The sequence below is a fragment of the Corvus kubaryi genome, unplaced genomic scaffold (assembly GCF_017639235.1).
Source record: "Corvus kubaryi isolate FWS band 111438036 unplaced genomic scaffold, C.kubaryi_AGA036_p1.0 77, whole genome shotgun sequence".
Taxonomy (NCBI): Eukaryota; Metazoa; Chordata; class Aves; order Passeriformes; family Corvidae; genus Corvus; species Corvus kubaryi.
The window spans coordinates 1,176,121-1,198,114 of record NW_024582064.1 but is presented as its reverse complement, the minus strand read 5'-3'; the positions used below and the strand labels follow the sequence as shown (position 1 = coordinate 1,198,114).

General features: G+C 41.9%; 1 protein-coding gene across 4 annotated transcripts in view; it reads right to left on the bottom strand.

Moving 5' to 3' along the window:
* MAML3 (mastermind like transcriptional coactivator 3) overlaps positions 1-21,966 on the bottom strand; it is a 267,889-nt gene extending 245,923 nt beyond the window's left edge. For 2 of the 4 annotated variants that reach the window (XM_042051920.1, XM_042051919.1), the window contains exon 1: positions 20,378-21,966. In XM_042051920.1, the coding sequence (XP_041907854.1) occupies positions 20,378-20,821 (444 nt within the window). In that variant the 5' untranslated portion in view covers positions 20,822-21,966. The remainder of the gene's footprint in view (positions 1-20,377) is intronic. The other 2 variants (XM_042051916.1, XM_042051917.1) reach the window with 1 other exon arrangement.
* Between the last annotated feature and the right edge of the window lie 28 nt (positions 21,967-21,994).

Sequence of the window (21,994 nt, the reverse complement as noted above, 5' to 3'; positions counted from 1 at the left end):
AGATGACTAATTTTTCAAGACTCCATTATTTACAGAACTTTAGTGCCAAGTGTGTCTGTAAAGAAGTGATACAGGTGTACTTGTCTACATTCTAACACAAATGTAACTGGGAAAGCAGATCAAGCCACATAAATGTTTCTACATTAATTTTTTCCATGTAATTGTTTTCCCATTTTTCCCACAGTCCAGTTTTTGAAAATCTATTTTTAGTCTATCAGAATTTGATCTTTTTCCATCGTCAGAAAGGAAAGGCTGGTCAAAGTTGAGATTTGCTAATGTTTTCCTAACCACAGAATCTGTAAGGGAAGAAAAGTATGCAAATATATTTTATCACCCTGCACTCAATATCTAACTTCAAAGAACAAAAGAGAAGAGAGTTCTCCCTTACATGCATACCTACAAATAAAGAAAAGATCACAAGATTTGAGCAGCCTAAAGCTAAGCACTTTCCAATATGGTCAACCAGGTTACAGTTGGTAAACTACACTTAAATTGTTCCTGAGATACGCAGGATGTAATTTGCTACATTTACTGGATTTACTAGATCTCTATGGACTGCTGAATTGGCAACAATATCAATTATATTTTCAATAGGTAAACATAGACTTACATTAGCATTTTTGACAAAACTACAGGTCATTATATATATATACACACACACACACAGTGTCTTTAAACTAACTGCTCATTTCAGTCACTTGTAAAAACGACCTCAAAATTTGTTTCTTGACTTCACCCATCTCCATGATGATGGAAACTTACTGACTGAAACCACAGTGAACCATGCTGCCTATTCCCTCTGATCAGTGGTGCATGCCAGATGTGCCAGATACTTCCCAAATATAGTCACAGCCTTCTTGTTCCAAGGAATTACCAGGACAGGTTAAAACCTCCAACCCTCCTCTTCACTTTCTACTGTGGGAAGATCTGTACAATCGGAAAAGTAAAACATCTGCCAAACAAGTTCTCTATTTTAATCCCCACATAAATCTATTTCCTCAAGAAATTTTACTATCCAACACGCTCATATTTCCCACCCATATTCTTCTAAGGATCAGGTCTCCAGCAAATCCAACACAGACTTAAAACTCACTGGTGATGGAAACATCCCAGTCTGTACTGATTTTATTGCAATCTATACACTAAATAATGCTGAGGAGGAGAGTATATAAAAAGACTCATTCCAGCCAGCCAGGCTAACAGAACAATACAGATTGGACACTTGAACTCACCTCTACTACTACTTCAAACTTTCTGGATTACATTTGATTCCTTCCCCTCGAAGAACAGGGAAACAAGCCATTTAACAATCAACACTGAAACTGAGACTCTGGAGATGATATCAGCATTCCACAACCCTCAAGCCCATCTTCTAATTAAGTGTCGTGGTGTGAAATGTGGTGTCCTACTCTTCAATTCAAACACAAATATATCTTTTGTCACAATGTTTGCTCACTAGTTTTTCAACAGGGAGAGGGGTTGGTGGTGTGCTCTTCAAAACCCTCCACCAAAGCAACTTTGCACTTCTAACTAAATCACTTCTACTAAATCAACGGACCCCTAGTTCACTACTAAATTTCTCTGAAACTTCTGTGTTTTACTTGAACACTTTGTCCTTCTTATATGTCTTTGACACTCAAAATGACAAATTATTCCAAAATGCCAGTTGGCGAGTCAAAAAAACCTTCCCATTATGATATATCATAAACCATAACTAACTTAAGTAAATAAAAGTAATCAATTTACCCTAGTGAGTAGAATAGTGCATTTATGAGATCTGCTTGGTCTGAAGACCACAAGACACCTTCACTACCTGGCAGCTGAGCACAGATAAAGCCCATCTGATCTAGAGACTGGGGTAGAAAAAGTGCCATTTTCCCCTGTGATTTTAAGTTAAAGGAAAAGAGACAGGGAGGGCCAGAGTCTGATGTGCCTAGTTAAGAAAGAGAAAAAAAAAACTCATCAAGATCTCACTGAATTTTAGCCCAGTAAAAAACAAATAGAACTGAAAATACATAAAAGAAATTAACTGTATATAAACAAGTTTCATTGTGATACAAAATATTTACTGGTCATGAACATCTGTAGAAATTATACATTTGTGCTGCATTATCATCTAAATTACACTGTTAAACTACTCAACCCCTTCCTTATTCTGATATAAGCATTAAAAAAACACACACAAAAGAAGATGTTTGAACTGATGAGCACAGCAAAGGAAGTGCAGATAGGTATCAGTCAAACAGTGTAAGCGACTTAAAACTGGAGGATAGAATAAGTGTAGTGCTAAATGGCAAAGGACCTCAGTCCCAGCACATTCCCACTTCATTTGAAGGCAGAATGGTTGATATAAATCAAAGTGATTTAAATTGCTGAACTTAAACAGGATTTAAAGTATCAAGCAGGAAATCCTGATGTGAATAAATCAGTTTGGGAGCATGGTTGGATTTGTACTAGTTTTTCTAAGGAAGGGTCAATTCTTACTGATTGGTAACTATTAAAGTGTGTTACTTGGCAACTCCATATGTCCTTTGCACGAACACACAAACCACTCTGCATTAATATACCAAAATACTGTTTTCTAATTAATTTTTTAAAATACCTTCAGTGCACCTGTTACGTAAAAATAAAAGTTCATCAAACTGTGTTTTTTTCTGTATTTACAAATATTTAAAGATTAGTAGATAGATACCTTGGCTTTCACCTTCTGGGAAGCAGAAATCTCCTCCAGCTGTCCTCACACTCAGCTTTCAGCCTTAAATAAACTAATTGAATCTAGTAAACTGATGAAGACACCATGTCAGTATTAGCATAGAAGGCTTCTATTGCCTTGTTTAGAATTTCAAGACCCCCTTGTTCCAGAATATTTCTTAAATATCAACCTTTTCAGGTTCAATTTCCTTCAAAATTTCAGTATAAATATGGTGCTCAGTTGCCTTTTTTTAACGGTTGGATTATTTTAACAGGTGACAGTAAGTTTAAGCATAAGCTATCCTATTTTCACATCTGATTTGTATTTTGAAAATTAATTCTAACTTTACTAATAAAACTCATAAATCTGAATTAAGAACGAGGTGAAATTCAGTGTTTCAGGTGGGGAGAGAGTGTGTGTGTGTGTGTGTGTGTATGTGTGTGTATGTTAAAAAAGGGGAAAAAAATCAAATTACACTCCAAACAAGGGCCTGAGCAGAGAAACTGAAATAAACACCTATGACAAACGAGTCATGAAAGAATAACTGCAGCTGACATGTGAAAAAAAAAAAAAAAAATCACCCTCATCCATCAGTTTAACCTGGTCAATTTTGAATAATCTTTTTGGAACATAGACTGCAAGTAACCAGAGGACAATAGCACAAGGTTGGATGGGGGCTTTGAGCAACTTGGTCTAGTGGAAAGTTTCCTTGTCTATGGCAAGGGGGCTGGAAGTAAATGATCTTTAAGATCCCTTCCAACCCATTCTATGGCTCTATAACCACCTCAAAACCTGTGAGAAGAAGAGTTCTTTATGGACCTGAGGAAAAGGAGCATTAGGATATGATATTCTAAATATCTAGATCTTGTTTCAAAGTTTCTTGTCTTTCTATTCTAATGCCATCAAAGTAAGCGAGTTACATGAAAATCCAGCTGAAGTGCATGAGAGGGGTAGGACACTGCTATCAGTGTTTTTTCACCGTGACAGGAACTATGCTATGGGAAATTTGAAAGAAACCCCTCAGACTGCTCTGTAGTGATCAACAGATATGGCTTAATTTTAGGCTCCCTGTATACTCCTTCAGCTCACAAAGAGCAGCATCACTCCTATTTGCAGAAAAAAAAGGCAGTAGATTTTTCCTTTCCCCAGACTAATCTGTTTTACTAAGTATGGCAGCAGTTCTTGAGAAAGACACCAAGAACTGCTAGTTTTACCAGGATAATCCACCTTGGGGTTCTTTCTTCTGTCTTAGTGAATTCTTCCCTTGCTGCCTCTGTCAGCTTTCTGGGGCAGAAGCTGAACTACCAGGGCAGTCAGGAATATGCCCATATAAAAGTGCTCAAAGCTACAGTGAACCTGTGAGCCTTTCTCACACATCAGTCCATGCCAAAAATAGGAAAAACTAAGGCAGAAATACTATGTTTGTTTTAAAGCTCTTGTCAAATCTTTCTTCCACTGCACAGAGTGAGAGAGACTGAACAAAGTGCCTTGGAAGAAACCACTGCAGAAAAATACCAAATGAAAAAAATGAAATAAAAATCAGAATATGAGAGGTGGAATATGAAAGGGACACACATTTTGTACAGTATCTTTTTTAGAGTATTTTCTCCCCTACCTCAAAACCATTCACCCAACATGGATGGGTCCTCATTTCCTGGACTAATACAGACAGGTGTAACAACTCCAAAAATACAGAGCTAGTATCACCTTGAGAATAGGCACTGAAATAAAAATTAATTTTATTTTTGCTCATCAGGGTCTCCTGGCTGTGTGGAATTAGCCCTTCCAAGCCACTGGCTATTTGCTACTAAAATTCAAGATGCATTTATTTTTCTGGCTGTGCTGAGGAAAACCTGCAGCCTTTTTTACTATATGGGTCAGAATATATTTCTCCTAACATCACACTAAATGAAAATAGTTTCACATACCACTGCTGGGAAAGATACTGCCGCTTCTCCATTCCCACACATTCAGCTCAATGAGATGCCCAGATTACAATCCAGTTTTCTTAAAAGCAGTGGTCTACACCTGACAGAAGCTTCAGCCAGAAAGAATAAAGCCAACACTAAACAATTTTTAAATATGACCTGGTTCTGAAACTTCATCTCCTTTATGTGACTGAGCCATTCTAGAGATAAATCCATATGCAGTAATAGGGGGTACTGAATTGAAACAGCCAGTAAACCCTATTGCAGAAACAGAGAGAGTTTTGTTGTGAGATTTTACTGACACACACTTCCCTTGGAGGAATTAAACTAACTTAGCTGTGCCAGGATGAAAGGCCTTTGCAGAAAAATGATTTTGGAGGAAATTAAGCCTTTTCCCAATCACATAATTTTCTTGAAGTGTCAGAGCCCTCCAATTCTTCAAACTTCCACCTTAGAAACGGAAATTAAAAGTATAGTCCCAGTTGTCAAAACACACATTTACCATAAATAAATCCATTGCTCACTGCAAGGTTCTCTCTATATTAATTATACTGTCTTATGAGCAATTTCAGCATGAGGCCACTGAACTGCAAAGGCTTAGTTGTGTGGCTCTGCCCCAACACTTAAAAAACTAATGCAACATCCTCTGCTACAAAGAGTGATAGAGTAACAGAACGTATTTATTATTACAGAGAACACGTGAAAGTATATTTTCTTAATAAAAACTGAACCATCAGTGGGCATCACCTGTGCTGAACAAAACCAATCATACAGTGACTTATACATACATATATGAAATATAGTACAGGGTTACTGTGAGTAATTAGAAATACAGAATTTATGTGCTTTTACATCAGTTATACCAAATAACAGTCATAAACACTAAAATTCAGAAGATTTGTGTCTCTTCCCCTTGAAGGACTGACACAAGTCCTTACCACAGAAACAAAAAGGAAAAGGGAAAAAAGGGAGCGGAAAAGGGAAAAGGAAAGGGAAGAAAGGGGGAAGAAAGGGGAGGAAAGGGGGAAGAAAGGGTGAGGAAAGGGGGGGAAGGGTGGGAAAAGGCAGGAAATTAATTTGGAAAATTAATTTTCACTTTACTAATAAAACTCATAAATCTGAATTAAGAACTAGGTAAAATTCAGTGTTTCAGGTGGGGAGAGTGTGTGTGTGTGTGTGTGCATGAAAAAAAGAAAAGAAAAATCAAATCACACTCTAAACAAGGGCCTGAAAAAAGGGGGAAAGGAGGGGAAAAAAGGGGAAAAAAAGGGGAAAAAAAGAGGAAAAAGGGGAAAAAGGAAAAAAGCAAAAAGCAAAAAAAGAAAAAACAGAAAAAACAGAAAAAAAAAAATCGGTTTCACACTCATAAACCCTTTATCTTCTTCCTTTCAGTCATGAGCCCAGCCAACACACCTCAACAGTCATTTGAATCTAATATCTCCTAAATCTGCACTTGACATGTGGTTCTTAAGGTCTTTATTAGTTTTTAATAGCTTACGGTTTGTGGATCCTTAGCTTTCAGGGAGGGAGGGCTTTCTTCTGGCAGAGATGCAGAGGACTTCCAGAAATTTCCTGTACACAAATTGTTTTTCTTAACTGTGAGAAATGGCAGCTCTGGTTTTCTAAATTCTAGAGGTTTTGAAATAAAACATATATAGGGATTATTGGAAAACAGGGCCAGGAAGTGCTGACATATGACAGGAAAAAAATTATTAATAAAATCATCCATATAAATGGCTCAAATGTAAGCAATGATTTGCGGATTTCTGGAGCATCTTCTTTTCCACACAGTTTGCCAAAACTCTGTTTCTTACAGGAATTATGATAGTTCTTTAGCAAGTATTGGGTTCTGCCTGTCAGCAGTAACTTTCTAAGATATACCCCCAAATTTGTTCTAAATATTACCAGTAAGATTTCACTTCTGTCACCACAGACATATTTCACTTTGTCTCTTTTCTTATGTGTTCTGTGTCTCAAAGATGAACTAAATTGAAGTTATAGAACACTATTAATATCTCATTACAAAAACAATCTCTTCACAACATAACAAAGAATAAGAGATTGACTCATATTGATACTTACAGAACAACAAAAGTAACAGAAGCACCACAAAAACACGACTGTCAATAATAAGAGAGGAAAATACGCACACTATTACTTAATATTACCAAAATACATGAGACCTTCTATCCAGTTCTACAGTCCCAGGGGAAAGGAAAGGGTCTCTCTCATGGTGCAGCCTACATACTAGGTATGAAAATGGTTGGATTTTCCTATGCTCTCCCAAGAATAAGTGTCCATATTGTTCTTTGTCTTTTTACCTTAGGGCCAAAGTCAAATTATCCAAACTGAGCTCAGATACTTCTTGGACAGATAAAACATTGTGCTGAAAACACATAGTCAGTTACATATGTCCTTCTGCCACCCTCCAGACCAAAGAAGGCAACTCTGCGACACAAATACCCTTACTGAAATGTCAGTATTATGAATGATTACTAATTGAGGAATGCTGACATCTCAGTATTATGACTGAAACATGAAATATGGCATATAAAACTTAGTTCTGTCAACTCCCCAAACAATCTAATTTTTGATTATACAAATCCTATTACAAAACACTGTGAAGAGTTCTTAAGACATTCTTGTGGGAAAACTCAGCTGTTTTGCCTGAGACAGTAATGGCCCATATAGGTCTGATGAAAAACAGCACTAATTTTCAAGCTTACCTGTTTAAGGATATGCAAATCACCCCAAATATCTGAAGCACCAACTTCATGCACTAAGGCATGGATAGGATTGCTTGGCCAACAAGAGGACATGACTATAACTGTGGCTTATTGAACTGTAAATCTTCCAAAAATCCTGGCTGTTTGGTGTGGCATTTTGACCTCAGGGACAGAAGCTTATTCCTTCCCTTCCCAAAATATGAGAAAGTACCACTCAAGGGAAAGGAAAACTCTAATTTCTCATTGCTGTTGAGTGTGCCTGCAGTATACTGCTCAACATTTCTCTCTGTATCCATCAGAAAACAGGATCACAGCCAGCCACCAAAACGCTGTGCCTAAACCGCCTAAAATACTTTCCACTTGTTCCACTGGTTTGAGAAATACACATTGCCTTCTACCTGCCATAGCAATCACTTTTTTAAACTGATTTATATTAGCAGCGGACATATTGGGGGGGGGGGGGGGCTAAGCATTGAAATGCAGCTTGTTATAGCAAAACAAAGCTAATCCATCAGGAGGAAAAAACCCCACACCACTTACTTGACCAACTTTAGAAATGTGTAAATAGGATTTGGACACAAAGGATTTAAAATACACATTAGTAATGGACACATGTGTAAGAAGTTACCTAGGCAATGGTTTTCACATGAACCGCTGGTGACTTCCAAGGAATATGCAACAGGTAACTAAGAAAAGCAAGTCTGCTGTCCAGAGGCTTACATTTGCTGAATGATTCCCATATATATTTATTAGCTGTGTCACTGGAAAGTGTTCAGCATTCCTGAAATCTGAACAAAACAAAGATCACCAGCCAGTTAACAGCAGTGCAGAAAATCAGCTAGCGTAACACACTGTAATGGTCTGCTGGATGTAAGACCTGGAAGAGCAAGAAAACCAAAGTAACTCATTTGCCTGGTATTTGCAGCTAACCATGAGTATGTCCCTGTTAAGTGCCCCAACACCAAACTCTGGCTACTCTACATGGCAAAAGCTGAGTTCGTTACAATTACCTGTGCTCTCACTGACTTTGTGAAGCCCAAGTACATGGGCAGTGGCAAAGTTCTACTCTTCAGCCTGGTTCAACAAGTCCAATACCCTCCTATATATTTCTATCCTTTCATTACAACTGATTTCTGCTTAGTTCCACCCTGTCTACCCCAGTCTGGGTTCCATTCATCTTCTGTCCCACACTCTCTTCCTGTCCTACCATCTGCTTCCTCAGGTCTCTGCATTTCTGATGCACCACCTTGTTTCTCCTTCCAAACCACAAAACCAGCCAACCAAAAACCATCCAAGAATAGAAAAAAAAAAACCCACCTCACAAAACCCCCAACGAATCAAACCAAGGGCAAAAGGCAAGAAAAATATCCTATAAAATGAATTATTGCAAAAATTGTGTATTATAAAATTTTAAAAATATGGATCTTGTCTAATTTTAAAAAATATGCCTGATATCACATTAATAGAAGTTTTATACAACTGTAGGCATTTAGTTTCTTCCCTTTACAATAGGAAAGATATTTCATCTTCAGCTTAAATACTGAATCTTGAAACATGTAAGAATTGTGTATTTATAAACAAAAAGCATCTCTGAAGATTATGAAATATTTTATGAGTCTGTTTGTGCTACATTCCTTACAGAGCCCTATGTATATGACTCATTGTTTTTCACTTACTGGCCTCAATTATCTTTCTACATTTACAAATGTCTAAGTTTATAGATGAAGAGCTTAGAAAACCTTCTCTTAAAAAAAAAGTCATATTGTAAAAGTAGAGAAAAAAACATAAGGTGAAGAACTTTGGTCAAAATTTGTTACAATTCTACTGTTGTTTGAGACAAGCAGTACAATTTGCTCCTGCCATCAAATTTAGGGACAAGCTAGCCAGTCCAAACCTGCTCCCATAAACCCTTTATTTGACTTCATGACATATTTTCACCATGTGTTCACTACTCACAAGAGATAAGTCACAGATTTGGGAAGTAAATAATTTTCAAACCAGAAACAATGTCTTCTCCACTAGTAACCACTAGTGAAACTTAACATATGGAACCCACTGCACTAGAAATACCAATATTGCTAATACTCTTATCTACCTGTTGTGCTAACAGGTTGGATTCTAGCAAGTGAGCTAATTCTGAAATAAAACATCTGAGAAAGAAGGAAAAACAAATAAACAAAAAATCCCCCCCAAAAAAACCCACTGAACTTCTTCATCACTAACTTATACTATTATTATCATATTGCCCAGACTTGGATTCAGATAGAAGGAAAATAAAAGTACTTGTGACTGTCTGTCTTGGACACAGCTCCTTGCTTCAATGTTACCTCAAGTCCCATATGCAAGTCAAGACACCACAATGGTGGTAACTTTTTATGTGGACCTTTCATAATTATTTAACCTAGTTATTGTTCTACATGGAATTAAAATGAGCATAACACATTGAGGAGCCAAAAAAAAAAAAAAAAAGCAACCATTGTACTGTAAAGATCAAGCAAAATGATGTTTTTCCTTCTTTTATCAAAAGACCAAGTTTATCAATTTTCAGAAGGAATTAGCAAATAAAAAAAAAAATTAACACAAGCCCCCCTTTTTTTTTTCCTCACATGAAGGACAGTTATCACCTAGCTGATACAAGTCCATGCTGTAGCCAGCCAATGTCTTCTTCAGACTAGATTGGATTGAAAAGATAGTCTCCTCATCATCCTTTACACTTTGGATCATCACTTTGCTGTTAAGAGTACCTATAGAGTACCTTAAGAGTACCCATAACACTAGAAGACACTTCCAATAATGTTCTGCCTGATGGTCCATAAACTGTGTAAAGTATTTCACTCCCAAATTAACTCCAGCAATGCACCACAACTACCAGTCTTTCAACTGGCAGGTTGGAAAAGAGCCTTAAGGTCATCGAGTCCAACCATTAAGCCAGCACTGCCCAAGCCCATCACTAAACCATGTCCTTAAGCGCCACCTCTACATTTCTTAAATATCTCAAGGGGTGTCAACCCCAACACTTCCCTGGGCATCGTGATCCAATGTCTGACCACCCTTTCAGCAAAGAAGCTTTTCCTAATATCTAGAACTGGTTTGTCCATGGAAATGCATAGCTGCATTTCTATGCATGAATTCTGGGAGTAAAACTGCTGTCTTTGCAGAACTGTAAAGGACAGCAGATGCAAAATTACAGGAGATACTTTGAATTGTTGATCAATGTTAAAAACATATATTGTAATATTGGCTTCTTGCAAGTATTAAGGTAGATATTATATACTGTTAGAAATGCTTTTTGCTGTGTGGATGTAGTTTTCTTTCTTTTCAGCAAGGATATTAGCAAGTGTGAGCAAGTAAGATAACCTCCAAGCGAACAGAGGATGAGGCCCAAGAAGCTGCTAATCAACACTTTGTCCAGAGAACGAAAGGGCCCAAGGGTACTCTGCCTGGAGAACTGGGGGGCCAGGAGGGCCCAGAGCCGCTATCACCGCTCTGCCCGGGGGGCAAAGAGGCCCAAAGCTGCTATCAGCCCTGACTGTCTGGAGAATTAAGAGATCCATCCTACTATCAACTCTCACCTAGCGAGCCCAACCCCAAGAATCAAAAGAAATAAAACCGCAAGGCAGAAGAATACGCATGCTCTAAAAAGGCGGAACCAAGGAGTGGCCATGCAGAACAGCTCCGGGAAAAGTTTGAATATGCATAAAGAACAGACAGTAAAAATGGTATAAAAAGGACTAACCTCAAGCATCAGGTGTGCTCTTGGCAGAGCACCAAGGCACCTGGCTGTTACCTCTTTGCTTTATTTTATGTGTCTCTTATTGTCTTTATATTAAACCCTTTAAATTCTCACAGGAGAGTGAACCTCGTTTTTCACATCAACTTGATTACAAGAGCTACTGAAGTTTAAAGCAAACTACATGGGACCTTCTGCCTCCCCTTTCCTCCAGTCCCTCCTCTCCAGTACAGCACCATGTACCTTCACCTCACACCTAAAAAACCCCAGTGTTTTCCTCCTAGACAGCTAATTTTCCTCCTACATTAATACCACAGGCAGACTGTAGGTGTAGGACTACAGCCCTGAGACTACCCTGTTTCATGGCAGCAAATTGTTTCTGCTGCTTCATCTAATTAACCCCAAGGCAGTATCATGTGAAGACGCCATTAAGTGGAAAAGAATATAGTCCATGCCCAACTTCCCAGAACCCCTGTCTGGGTGTAAGTAAATGGACACTTTATCACAGTGATAGGTGAAATTTTCAATGCTACTAGTCCAAACTAATTTTGGTTTTTCTATTCTACATTCACAATTCTCCATCCCCCCTACTAACTGCAGAAATTTTGCACAGCAAAAGTGTTACTGAGAAGGGCAGTAAACCTTACTGTGACCATAAAGTGGTTTTGTCTTGTAAATTAAACGGAGGAGAGAAAATAAATGTTTTTTGTTGTTGTTGTTTTACATGATGTAGAATACATATTAACATGGGTTAGAAAAAACAAGCTCCAGCAAAATCCTATGGGATGAAAAAAATGTAAAGCCAAATTCTCTCAGGTAAATTTTCAAAACTGTAGCAGTCCAGCCTTTAAAGCTTTCAGTGTACAAACTACTTGACACAAATCAGGAAAAAAAAAAAAAGAGATAAAGCACTACAACCTCAGCATGATATCTCCACTTTTACTGGAAGGCAAAGACTGCAAGCTCAGCCCAGAAACATGCAGTAATAGAAGGACCTACAGATTATTTTGAACCACTGCTTCATATCCAGCCATGGATTACGTACCAGAACACTTCAGCCAATTTGGAGCTCAAATAATGTGACCCCCGTTCAGTTACAGAAATCTATAGTCTTCTGCACAAGTCCACTAAAGCCTTCAAAGCTACATTACCTGTTTTGATGACAACTAAAAATATGTATAATGAATAGCAACGCTTACCAAAAACATCATTAAAAATAGGTTATTTAATGTCAATAGCAGTTTTCCCTCTGCTGCCTCAGTTATGCACTGGAATGCAATCCAGAGAAATCAGAACAGCCACCAGCTCTGAAGACAAAAAGGAACAGCAGCACAGTTCACAGCTGAAATGGAATAATCCCTTTAGCAGTCCAAAGGCAACTAGTGCCAGCTAAGGCAGTCAGATTTAAAGTCACTTTTGCAGATACTAGAGAGTCTGAAATACAATATTCTGCATAAACAGAAGGGGTAGGGAATATAACAGTTTCTTTTTTGGCAAAGCGCTGGTCTATCCTCCTTAATGTAAGGAATTACCTTAAATGATTAAAAAACTCCCATAGTTTCCAGAACTCTTCTACAATCTCATTTGCCATAGCCACCTCCCTTCCTCCTTTAGATGAAACACAAGGCAGAAGTGCCAAAACATCTCAGGAGACTGGATATGAGCTAAAGGAGAGAGAAAGAGGATGAATATGTAGAAAATGGGTACATATCAATGATTCTTAAACTTGTTGGACTATTACATCCCCTTTCACCATCAAAACTGATCATAAATCTTTTCACTTTGCCATGAAGTACAGTTTAAAAACCAGTGTTTAAGTACAGGTACTGGTTTATACAAACACACATACACAGGCATATGGGCTTCTTCTTGTGATGCTGCCCAGGGTCTGAGTAAGGTTAAAAACCAATTCTCTGCTTTTTTCTAAGGTATACAATATCCAAGGACTTTCTGAATTGGCCTGAGATTTTCAAAAGCATCATAAAGATGGTGCAGAAAAGCTACACCTTCACTGCAGCACTGAATAATTATTCCTCTGAATCTGAAGAGCAGAGGAAAATGAAGTTGAATTGTTCTATTAAACCTGAACTGCTCCTGTATGGCATACAGTAAAAGTAATGTAGGGAGGAGACAGAAGAGGGAAGAAGGGAGGAGGGGAAGAGGCACAGCCCCACCTTCCATCAGTGAAAGCACAACTCCACCAAGCTTCAGCTGATGAGAGCTGAGAACTTAAAGGACACTACAGAGCCCTATATGAAAACCCTACAGAAAGTGATTTAAAAAAAAGAAAAAGAAAAAAAATCCTTGACCTGTTGATCTTTCTATTTATTCCCTTATTTATTCTGAAAGTCATAAATTCAAACCTCTTTCCTACTCTGTGTGTGCTGTGGTTGTGAAGAACTGATAGCAAGCAAACAGCAATAGGTGATCTGTGCTACCAACAGCACTGCAGTATTAGCTTTAGCACTTTCACAAACTTCTAGAAAATGCAAAGTTCCTATGGGTGGACATACTTCTCTCAGGTCAACAGAAGACTGAACTATTCTTATCTCCTCACTAACTTTAATGGTGTGTGGTGGCAAACAAAATCAATCTGAAAGAGGGAAGTCTTGAAAGAAGGCAGCTCAAGCCCCCCTTCGTGTAAGCACAGAATTTCAGCAGCTGCAATCTTATTAACTACTGCAAGTTTAAAAAGACATTTTCTCTTAAGCCCTATGAAACTGAGTTTCAAGCATTCAGAAAACAAACAGGAGCAGTTTGTAGTGACTTTTGAGCTACAAACGTCGGGAAACTAAAATAAGTAAGAGGGAAGCAGAAGAGCTTCCCTCAAATCAAAGTTACATGATTTTGTGATTCACCAGCTTAGACAAACTAGGAAAATGTGTATTTCAAATTGTTAAGGCTCCCAAACTCCCTCTGAATGTACAAGCATGCTGCTTATCTGAACAGCCCGTGAGATCCCAGACTGGAAAACTGATTACAGGTTCGTAACTTCAGTCAGACATTGTACCTCACATTTCAATCCACAAAACAACACTCTTGAAGGATTCCAGTCAGCAGTTACTGGCTGTCAGGCCTGTTCTTAAACCTCTGCCAATCCCAGCACATCTCACATGAATTATACACATTGGAGTAATATGCAACTAAATGTCATATACATGCAAGTGTTTAAATAAAAATGAACCCTGACTCCTTTGCTACATACAGCCTCCCTTGTTTCAGTGTCTGTGCTCAGGAACAGAATTGTGCACTGACACTAGGTGTAACTTAACTGAGGCTCAATGTATGCAAGCATGCTTGAACTAAGAGGTCCCAGATGTTTATCCTGGGATAAGGGTGAAGTTTCACAAGAGGATTAAGATGTTGTAAGGCTGTGCTACCCATGGGAGGGAGTGTCGAACAAATGATGGATCTGATCCAGCTAAAAACTAACCCAGAAGAAAAGGAAAAAGTGTGTCTGCCCTTCCTACGTGCTCAGTGAACCTGCTGGCCATGGGGCTACACAAGCAAGAGCCACCCATAGCAAAGGCAGAAAACACAGTCCCTGACAAGAGCAGGAAAAAGGAGACTTCCTCAGGGGTGGCAGCTCAGGTTACACCAGCTGAAGCCATTTGTGAAGCCTTAAGCTTTAGGTCAAGTTACTGTAAATTGACATTAATTTAAATGCAAGCAATTGTCCTAACACAATCATATTTTAGTAATTTTGGCTCTGCATTAGCAGAACGAGTTTTTGATGTGTTCTAGACAAAGCTGTTCTTCCCGAACTTAACAATGCCTAGAACTTCACTGCAGGACTTTCAACACATTCTGTTTGGTCAATCTGAAGCTGAGATTTCACTATGACTGGATATCCTGTGTCAAAATACAACTTGCCCTGCTCCATCTACGGCTTGTAATAACCCAACCCACTATCTTTGAAAGGAACACACTTTCCATCAGAGCAATAAAGGTCATCAGAGGCTAGCAGTGCTTTAAGAGTCTCTTCATTCCTCTCAGTTTGCTAAACTGAAACCTTTTGTGCTGACTAGCTGCAAAAGGAGATCAGCACAAAAACTCCTTGTCCTAAAGGACGGTAATCACACAGAAGCATCAAGCGCGAGCTGGTATGAAAAGGAGAAAACAAGTGGGAGAGGCCTGTGGAGTAAGAAAGACACAGAGATCCACCCTCATAGGAAAAGGAAAATAAAAAAGGTTACACAATGACTCCTTCTATGATGCTTACGAAAGAGAAGGAGCATTGCTGGCCTGGGATTTAATTCTGGTATCATCCCTGTTGTGTATTTACTACTGACTTTACCCCTGTATGAACAAGATCAGACATAGCTTATTAACTGAAGAGATGCTTAATCCTACTTAGTCATCAGCCATGAGTAAGGGCTACAAGTATTTGACCTCTTGTGGAAAATAAAACAAAACATCTAAAAATTTATCTTCTTTTTTCATCTTTGCAATGCTAGAGAAATAGACTTTTCCTATAGTGTAAGTGATGAACTCCTAAGCACTGTAAAGTAAGTTGAATAGCAATATTACACAAGAAAGAACACAAGAAATGTGCTCAGGTTTGTGAACATACATACAAGTACATATTACATACAGCAGGTGTAAGCTTTAACAAACTTCTCACAAGCCTGACAACGTTCTTTGGCACTCAATTTCATTACTGGCATTATCCATGAATCACTAAGACAAATGAAGATGTTCCACTTTGGATACCTTTTTCAACAAAAAGAAGAGACTGAGGTGGAGGGAGGAACTACTTTTCTGTGGTGGAATATCTATCAATAAGGAAGACATATAACCAAATTTCTGTAATTCTGGACATGCCATTCTATCCCAACACAGAGAAAGCTGAAAGGTGGCCTGCCCATCTTCCTTCCCTCAGGTAGAAGTTCAGTGTGATCACTAACTGCTGGAAGGCAGTGCATTAGCCCAGAATGGGTGAAGAGCAGGACTGGAAAATACCATATATTTCCAGCCATGTTTTCTCTGTCTTTAAACTAATTCTGAATTGGCATAGTATGCTCTGGCAGGGGAACAGAAAAGATGATCTAATAGGTCATTTGACTTCTGTCACTAATTTTTCTGATCTAAATAACATTTTAGGTTTATGGTGTTTAAAACGCAATTTCCTAAGAACTGGGTTTAGGGTTAAAAATGGTCAGTAAGACAGTGGGTATCAAACCCACAATAATGCCAGATTAAAAAAAAAAAAAAGTCTTGAAGAACCTTAAAATAGGAAAAAGTAACTCCAGTCTCTTTATACTTCACAAGAGAGCTCCAATGCAAATAAATGTGCACTAGAAGGCCATGTCATAATTAGACATGTCACTGGACAAAAAATGCACAACAATGTAAGAACAACAGTCACAGGGATAAGAAACAGAAGTGATATAATTTGCAGTATTTATTATGTATTTGGCTACTATATACTAAATATACATTATTTATTATTTATTCTGTATATAATGTGTGTATACACACACATACAACCTCTGAACCCCACACAATAACATGGATGCAGAGCCAAGAAGACTCTTGCACTGAAAGAAGGAAACAAGAAAGCAGATTAGCTCACGAAGAACCCCAGAACTGATATACTGTGTTGATATTTCCTGGAACCAATCCAAAGAAGAGCAGCAGAGTTTTGGATGAATAGCAAATTTTCCCAATACTTCCTCTGAAAACCAGGCTGGTACAGCATTTTAATAATCCAACTCAAAACCACAGAAAACAACTTTGGTTTTTGCCAGGTTGAACTGGGGTGAGGGGGAAAGGTCTCCACAGACACTTACAAACTATTTTAATTTCTGTGCACACCCCAATCTATGCCTGCGTGGGAGCAAACTAGTTCTGTAACCCACTGTTCTCCTCAATAGAAGAAGTTGAATTAATAAATCCAGGTATTTCAAAATTCAGCAAGTGAAAACTTTCTCTGTAACAAGACACAAATTCAGGGTAGATCAGCAACTCATGAAATACAGCCAAGCCTATGCTCCTACACCCCATTTTGACAAAAGGCTTCCATTGATAACTTCTTGTCAGTTGACATAGAGTCCTAAACAGTGGAAACTGCACAGTGCCTTCCATGAACTCCGGGAGGGTGCAGATTGTGGGGGTGGCAAAAAGAATCATTGTACAAACTGCATTGCTTGTACTCCATCCAGTAAAGAAAATCAGAGTGTGTTTAAATAATCATCTTCTAAAGATGTTTTTGGTGTTTTTACTCAGCTTGCTGGAGGGCACTCAGCATGTGTCAGCACCAGCTTCTGGGAGGGTTTGTTGGGTGACTGGGGATCAAGCACATCTCCCCTCCCTGCTCAGCATCTCTCAGTTTGGAGGACACACACACACACACACACACACACACACACAGAGAGATACTACTTTCCTTTAAATTGCTTTGATTAAAAAAAAGAATTAGAAAATGCATTTCTTGCTGTTCTCATTGTGTTTGTAGTCATTTAATCCCAACAGCTTCTTTTCCAAATCATGTGTTAATAATCTGAGGAAAAAATTTAATAATGATTTTTGTGTGAAGAGTAAAGCAGTAGCAGATCTATGACTATTCCACTGTAAAACTCTCCACTGAAGTTTACCAGAGAATAAAGAAATTGAGAAAATCCCTAAATGTAGTTAACTTTTTTCTCACGTGATTTAAAAAAAAAAAAGTTAAATTAAGTTCAATTGTTTCACTAAATAAAAAGTATGATGCATATAAACAGTTACACTTACCACTCTGTTATGATTGCTAGAAATTAGGAAATTTGGGGGGTTGCATTTGGTTTTACTGCAAAAAGCATTTAAGTGTCTTAGAGAAAATGCTTATCAACTGCTTTAGAGTAATTTCTTGGATTTTAAGTATTGCTTTCATGTTCCCATGGATGTTCCCCAATGTTCTTAGACATGAGTCAAAATTCGTAATTAACACTTTACAAGTGAAACAAATCAGATGATGTTTCTAAATTTTTTTGCAACATCTGTGTATTTCCTTTAAAAAAAAGGAAATGGGTCTTTTTTTGTAATAAGGCAGTAGAATTTATCTTTTTAAGATTAAAAGCATAGGGCACATTGAGTATATTTAAATAACATGAAGATCATGGCACAGGAATTGAGTTACAATGAATTTCATAGCAAACTACCTCTTAATTAGGCTACTCTTAGCTCTTCAAATGTCCCAACCTAAAAGAATCTAATAACAGTGAGAGCTGAAACTGCACTTCCTCCTTTTGTTATTTTGTTTCTACAACTTTCATATTATAGCTTTGGCTTTCCGTCTCACATTTTCAAGGGAAGACCAATGACCTGCCTATCTAAAAATCCTGGCTTTAATGCTTGCTTCAGCACCGGCGTTTGAGAATAAGGGGAAAGGACAACCCACCACTAGCCTGGGCCCAAAAGCACTGGAACTGCTCTGGAGCTGGACGGGGACACAGGGCACCACAACGCTGCCCTGAAGAGAGGTTATTCTGAGAACGTCTCCTCAGCCTCCAGTCCCTTTCCTGTATCTTGTGGAAACGAGATGAGATGTGAAGAGGGATTTAAAGACAGTCGGGCTGACGAAAAGCTAGTCCCCTGCTCGTGGGGTTTAGGGAGTGACTCTGTTGCTGTCCCGGGAATAGTGTAAGCCGAGGCCAAGTACTGCGCTGCAGCGTGTATTTAAAAGCTTCGGTCCTAAGGAAAGGCGCCAGAAGGACATGGTTATGCCTCGCTGGTAACATCAGGAAAGCAACAAGATGTCAGTGAGGTCGTTCTACTTCCTGTTTGCGAAGCGCACACGCACACACTCCGCCACCCCCGCCGCTTTGTGCGGCTCCTGCCCGTGCTCCCTCCGGCCCCGCTCCCTCCGCATCCCGCTGCCCGCCTCCCGGCTGGCCTCCACTGGAGATGCGCCGGGCTGCCGGGGGTTGCGCTCCCGGGGAGGCCAGGAGGCGGGGGCAGTGCTCGGCGCTGAGCTTTTGTTTGCCGCTGGCGGAGCGATCCCCACCTCTAGCCACCCCACCGTGAGGAAGCGGGGTGGGGGCAGGCAAAGCGCCCAGCAGGGCAGCGGGAAGGGTGCTGCCCGCCGGGCTGCGCGGCGTCCCTCAGGGGAGGAGCTGCCCGGCACCGAACCGTCACTGCGGCCGGGGCTGGGCACGCTCACCGCGGCCCCGGAGAAACACAAGGCTCCCTCCTCTCACGTACGGGGGGGCGAGAGGAAGAACCACCACCGGGATTGCCGCCACCCCACCGCTTTGTCAGAGAGACCTCCCCCGGCGGGGGCCGGCAGCAGCTGCCACCCTGCTGGACCCTCCCGCACGGCCGCGCCTCCCCGCGCAGCAGGGGAAGGCGAGAGGGAGGGACGTGCGAGGCTTATAAACCAGACCCTGTGATCGCACCTCCCCTCCTCCCCGCCCGTCTCCACCGCCCATTGTACGCCCGGCAGACGGCGGGGACCCAGCTGCCCCGTGCCCGCCCCCGAGCGCTGGGCACCCCTGCCCCCAGCGCGGGGACACGTCAGGACACACACGCGTGTCTCCCGCGGCAGAGCCGCCCGCCTGGCCCCGCCGGCCACGACGAACACCACCAGCCCCCCCCACCAGAACGACTGACGGCCGCGACCTGCTATAAATAAGGCTCTGGCGGAGCGCGGGGCCCGGCGCCCCCCGCACCTCCTCTTATTATTCATTATCGGTGCACCCTGGGAGTGGGAAACTCCGCTTCCTACTTGCCGCTACGCTCCTACCGGCTCAGCCCCCGCCCCCTTCCCCCCATCCGCTCCTCGCTAAGCTCCTTAAATCCCAAGGAAACTTTGGGAAGAGATTCAGCTCGCGTGGGGAGTCGAGCTGCTGCACGCCGGGGCAGCCCAGGCGAGAAACCTGCCCAACTTTTCCTCCTGCCGCCAGCCCAGCCTGCGGAGTCACCTTCCACCTTCCTCCGCGGCGGGATTTAAAGGCGGCCAGCCCCCTGCACGGAGAAGCCGTGGCGAAACACGCACGCACGCACACACACACACACACACACAAAATCCTCCCCCGGCTCTCGGCAGCCCGCGGCGCACGCCCGGCACTGCTCCTTCCCCCTTACCCCAGAGCAGGTCTACCCTTTCTAAAGGGACGGGGAAAAAAAAAGTTTGTCCGCTCCCTCCACCCCAGCCCGTGAGAAGTTGCTCCCGCCTGCCCGTCTCGCCAGAGATCCTGCCACCGCCTAAGTTGAGTCGAGCCCCGTTCCCCTTGACAATCTACGGGGCCGACCTCCAGCTCATCCCGGCGAGCGACGCGGAGTGGACAGCGACCCCTCCGCCTCGCGGCCCGCATCCCCTTACCATGATCAGCGTGTGGTTTCTCTGCTCCGCCGTGGCGGGCTCAGCATCTTGCTGCTGTTTGCTCTGGTGCTGCTGCTTGCTGCCGCCGCCGGTGCCCGTTTTCTTGGCCCTCTGCTCCAGGGTCCGCTGGTAGAGGCTCACCGTGTCCCTGCGCTCCAGCTCCAGCTGCTCCGCCTGGGCTTGCTGGTACCTGCTCTCGCAGTTGACATGGTGCCGCCGGCAGCCCTCGATGCGCTGCCTCAGCCGCTCCACCACCGTGCTGTGCTTGGGAATGCCGCCGCTATTAGCGTTATTGTTACCGGGAGCGGCGGCAGGAGGGCCATGGGGAGTGCTGTTAACCCCGATACCGGCCCCGCCGGCCCCGCTGAGGCTGGTGTTCAGGTTATTGTTGATGCAAATACTGCTGCCATTCGCGGCGGCAGCGGGGGCTGCAAAATCCCCCATCCTCGTCCCCGTGCACACTATTTTGGTAGAACTTTTTATCCTACACTTCACACACACGCAGTCTCCTCTGGGGTCCTGATGGGATACTTTTTAGAGAACGGGGGATGGGGGGAAAGGGGGCACCATCATGTATCAGGGAAACAGCGATCCCAAGCAAATGTTTCTCTTTTCCCCCAGCCAATCCCTCTCGAGAAGCTCCAAAACATTAAAAAGAGAGAAGGAAGGGGGGAGGGAAATAAAGAGAGAAGGTGCTAAAATGTTATCGCCAGCCACACAACCGACCAACACACACACACGAAAAGCACAACAAACTAAGCAGCAGCAATTCGGGTTAGCAAACTCCAGGAGATATCAGACCAGCTCCTTTCCTCCTCTTTCTTTTTTATAATCCATTATTTCAAAACAGATTCCATGAGATTTCCGGAGATTTTGCCAAAAGCCTTCTCTCCCCATAGATAAGGAGAAACACGCGCCCCTCCACATGCACACATATATACACCCGTTCACGCGCACGTTCGCACACACACATCCAAGCAGAGGCACACGCTGGGCACACGCGGCACACTCACTCGCACTCCCCGGCATCAAAAGACAGGCAAAACCGCTTGCTTATTGTATTTTCCTTCTGGAAAAAAGTTTTGGTGTTTATGCCGCACCGTGTTCGCAAAGTACTTTGGCTGCTCAGTTGCATTTCAACAGGAACCTAAATAGCAAATCCTCGGGTTGGGGGAAGTAAACACATGAACAATCCGGACCGAGCTGGAGAGAAAAAAAAAAAAAAGAAAAAAAAAAAAGTAGCGCTCTGAAGTCTCTGCCAAACGCCGAGCTGATACAGCCTAGCGCTTTGCTCTGTCGTGCTGGCTGCTGCTCCTCCTGCCACCATCACAATGATCAAATGCTTTCCTCCTCCACCTCCTCCTCCTCCATGCCAGCGGAGTGATATCAGGACAGGAGCGCTCAGTAAACACCGCAGCGGCAGCAGCAGCGGCGGCGGCAGCAGCAGCGGCGGCAGCAGCTCCTCTGGGCCGTGAGGCAGACCCGGGGACAAGGTGCAAAACCCGGCACGGACGTCGCCCAGCAGGAGCGGACATGGCGCTCCCCCCTAGCGCTCACGCCTGCCGGCGGCGGCGACGTGGGGCGGGCGGCAGCGAGCGGGGCCCGACACCTGCCGGC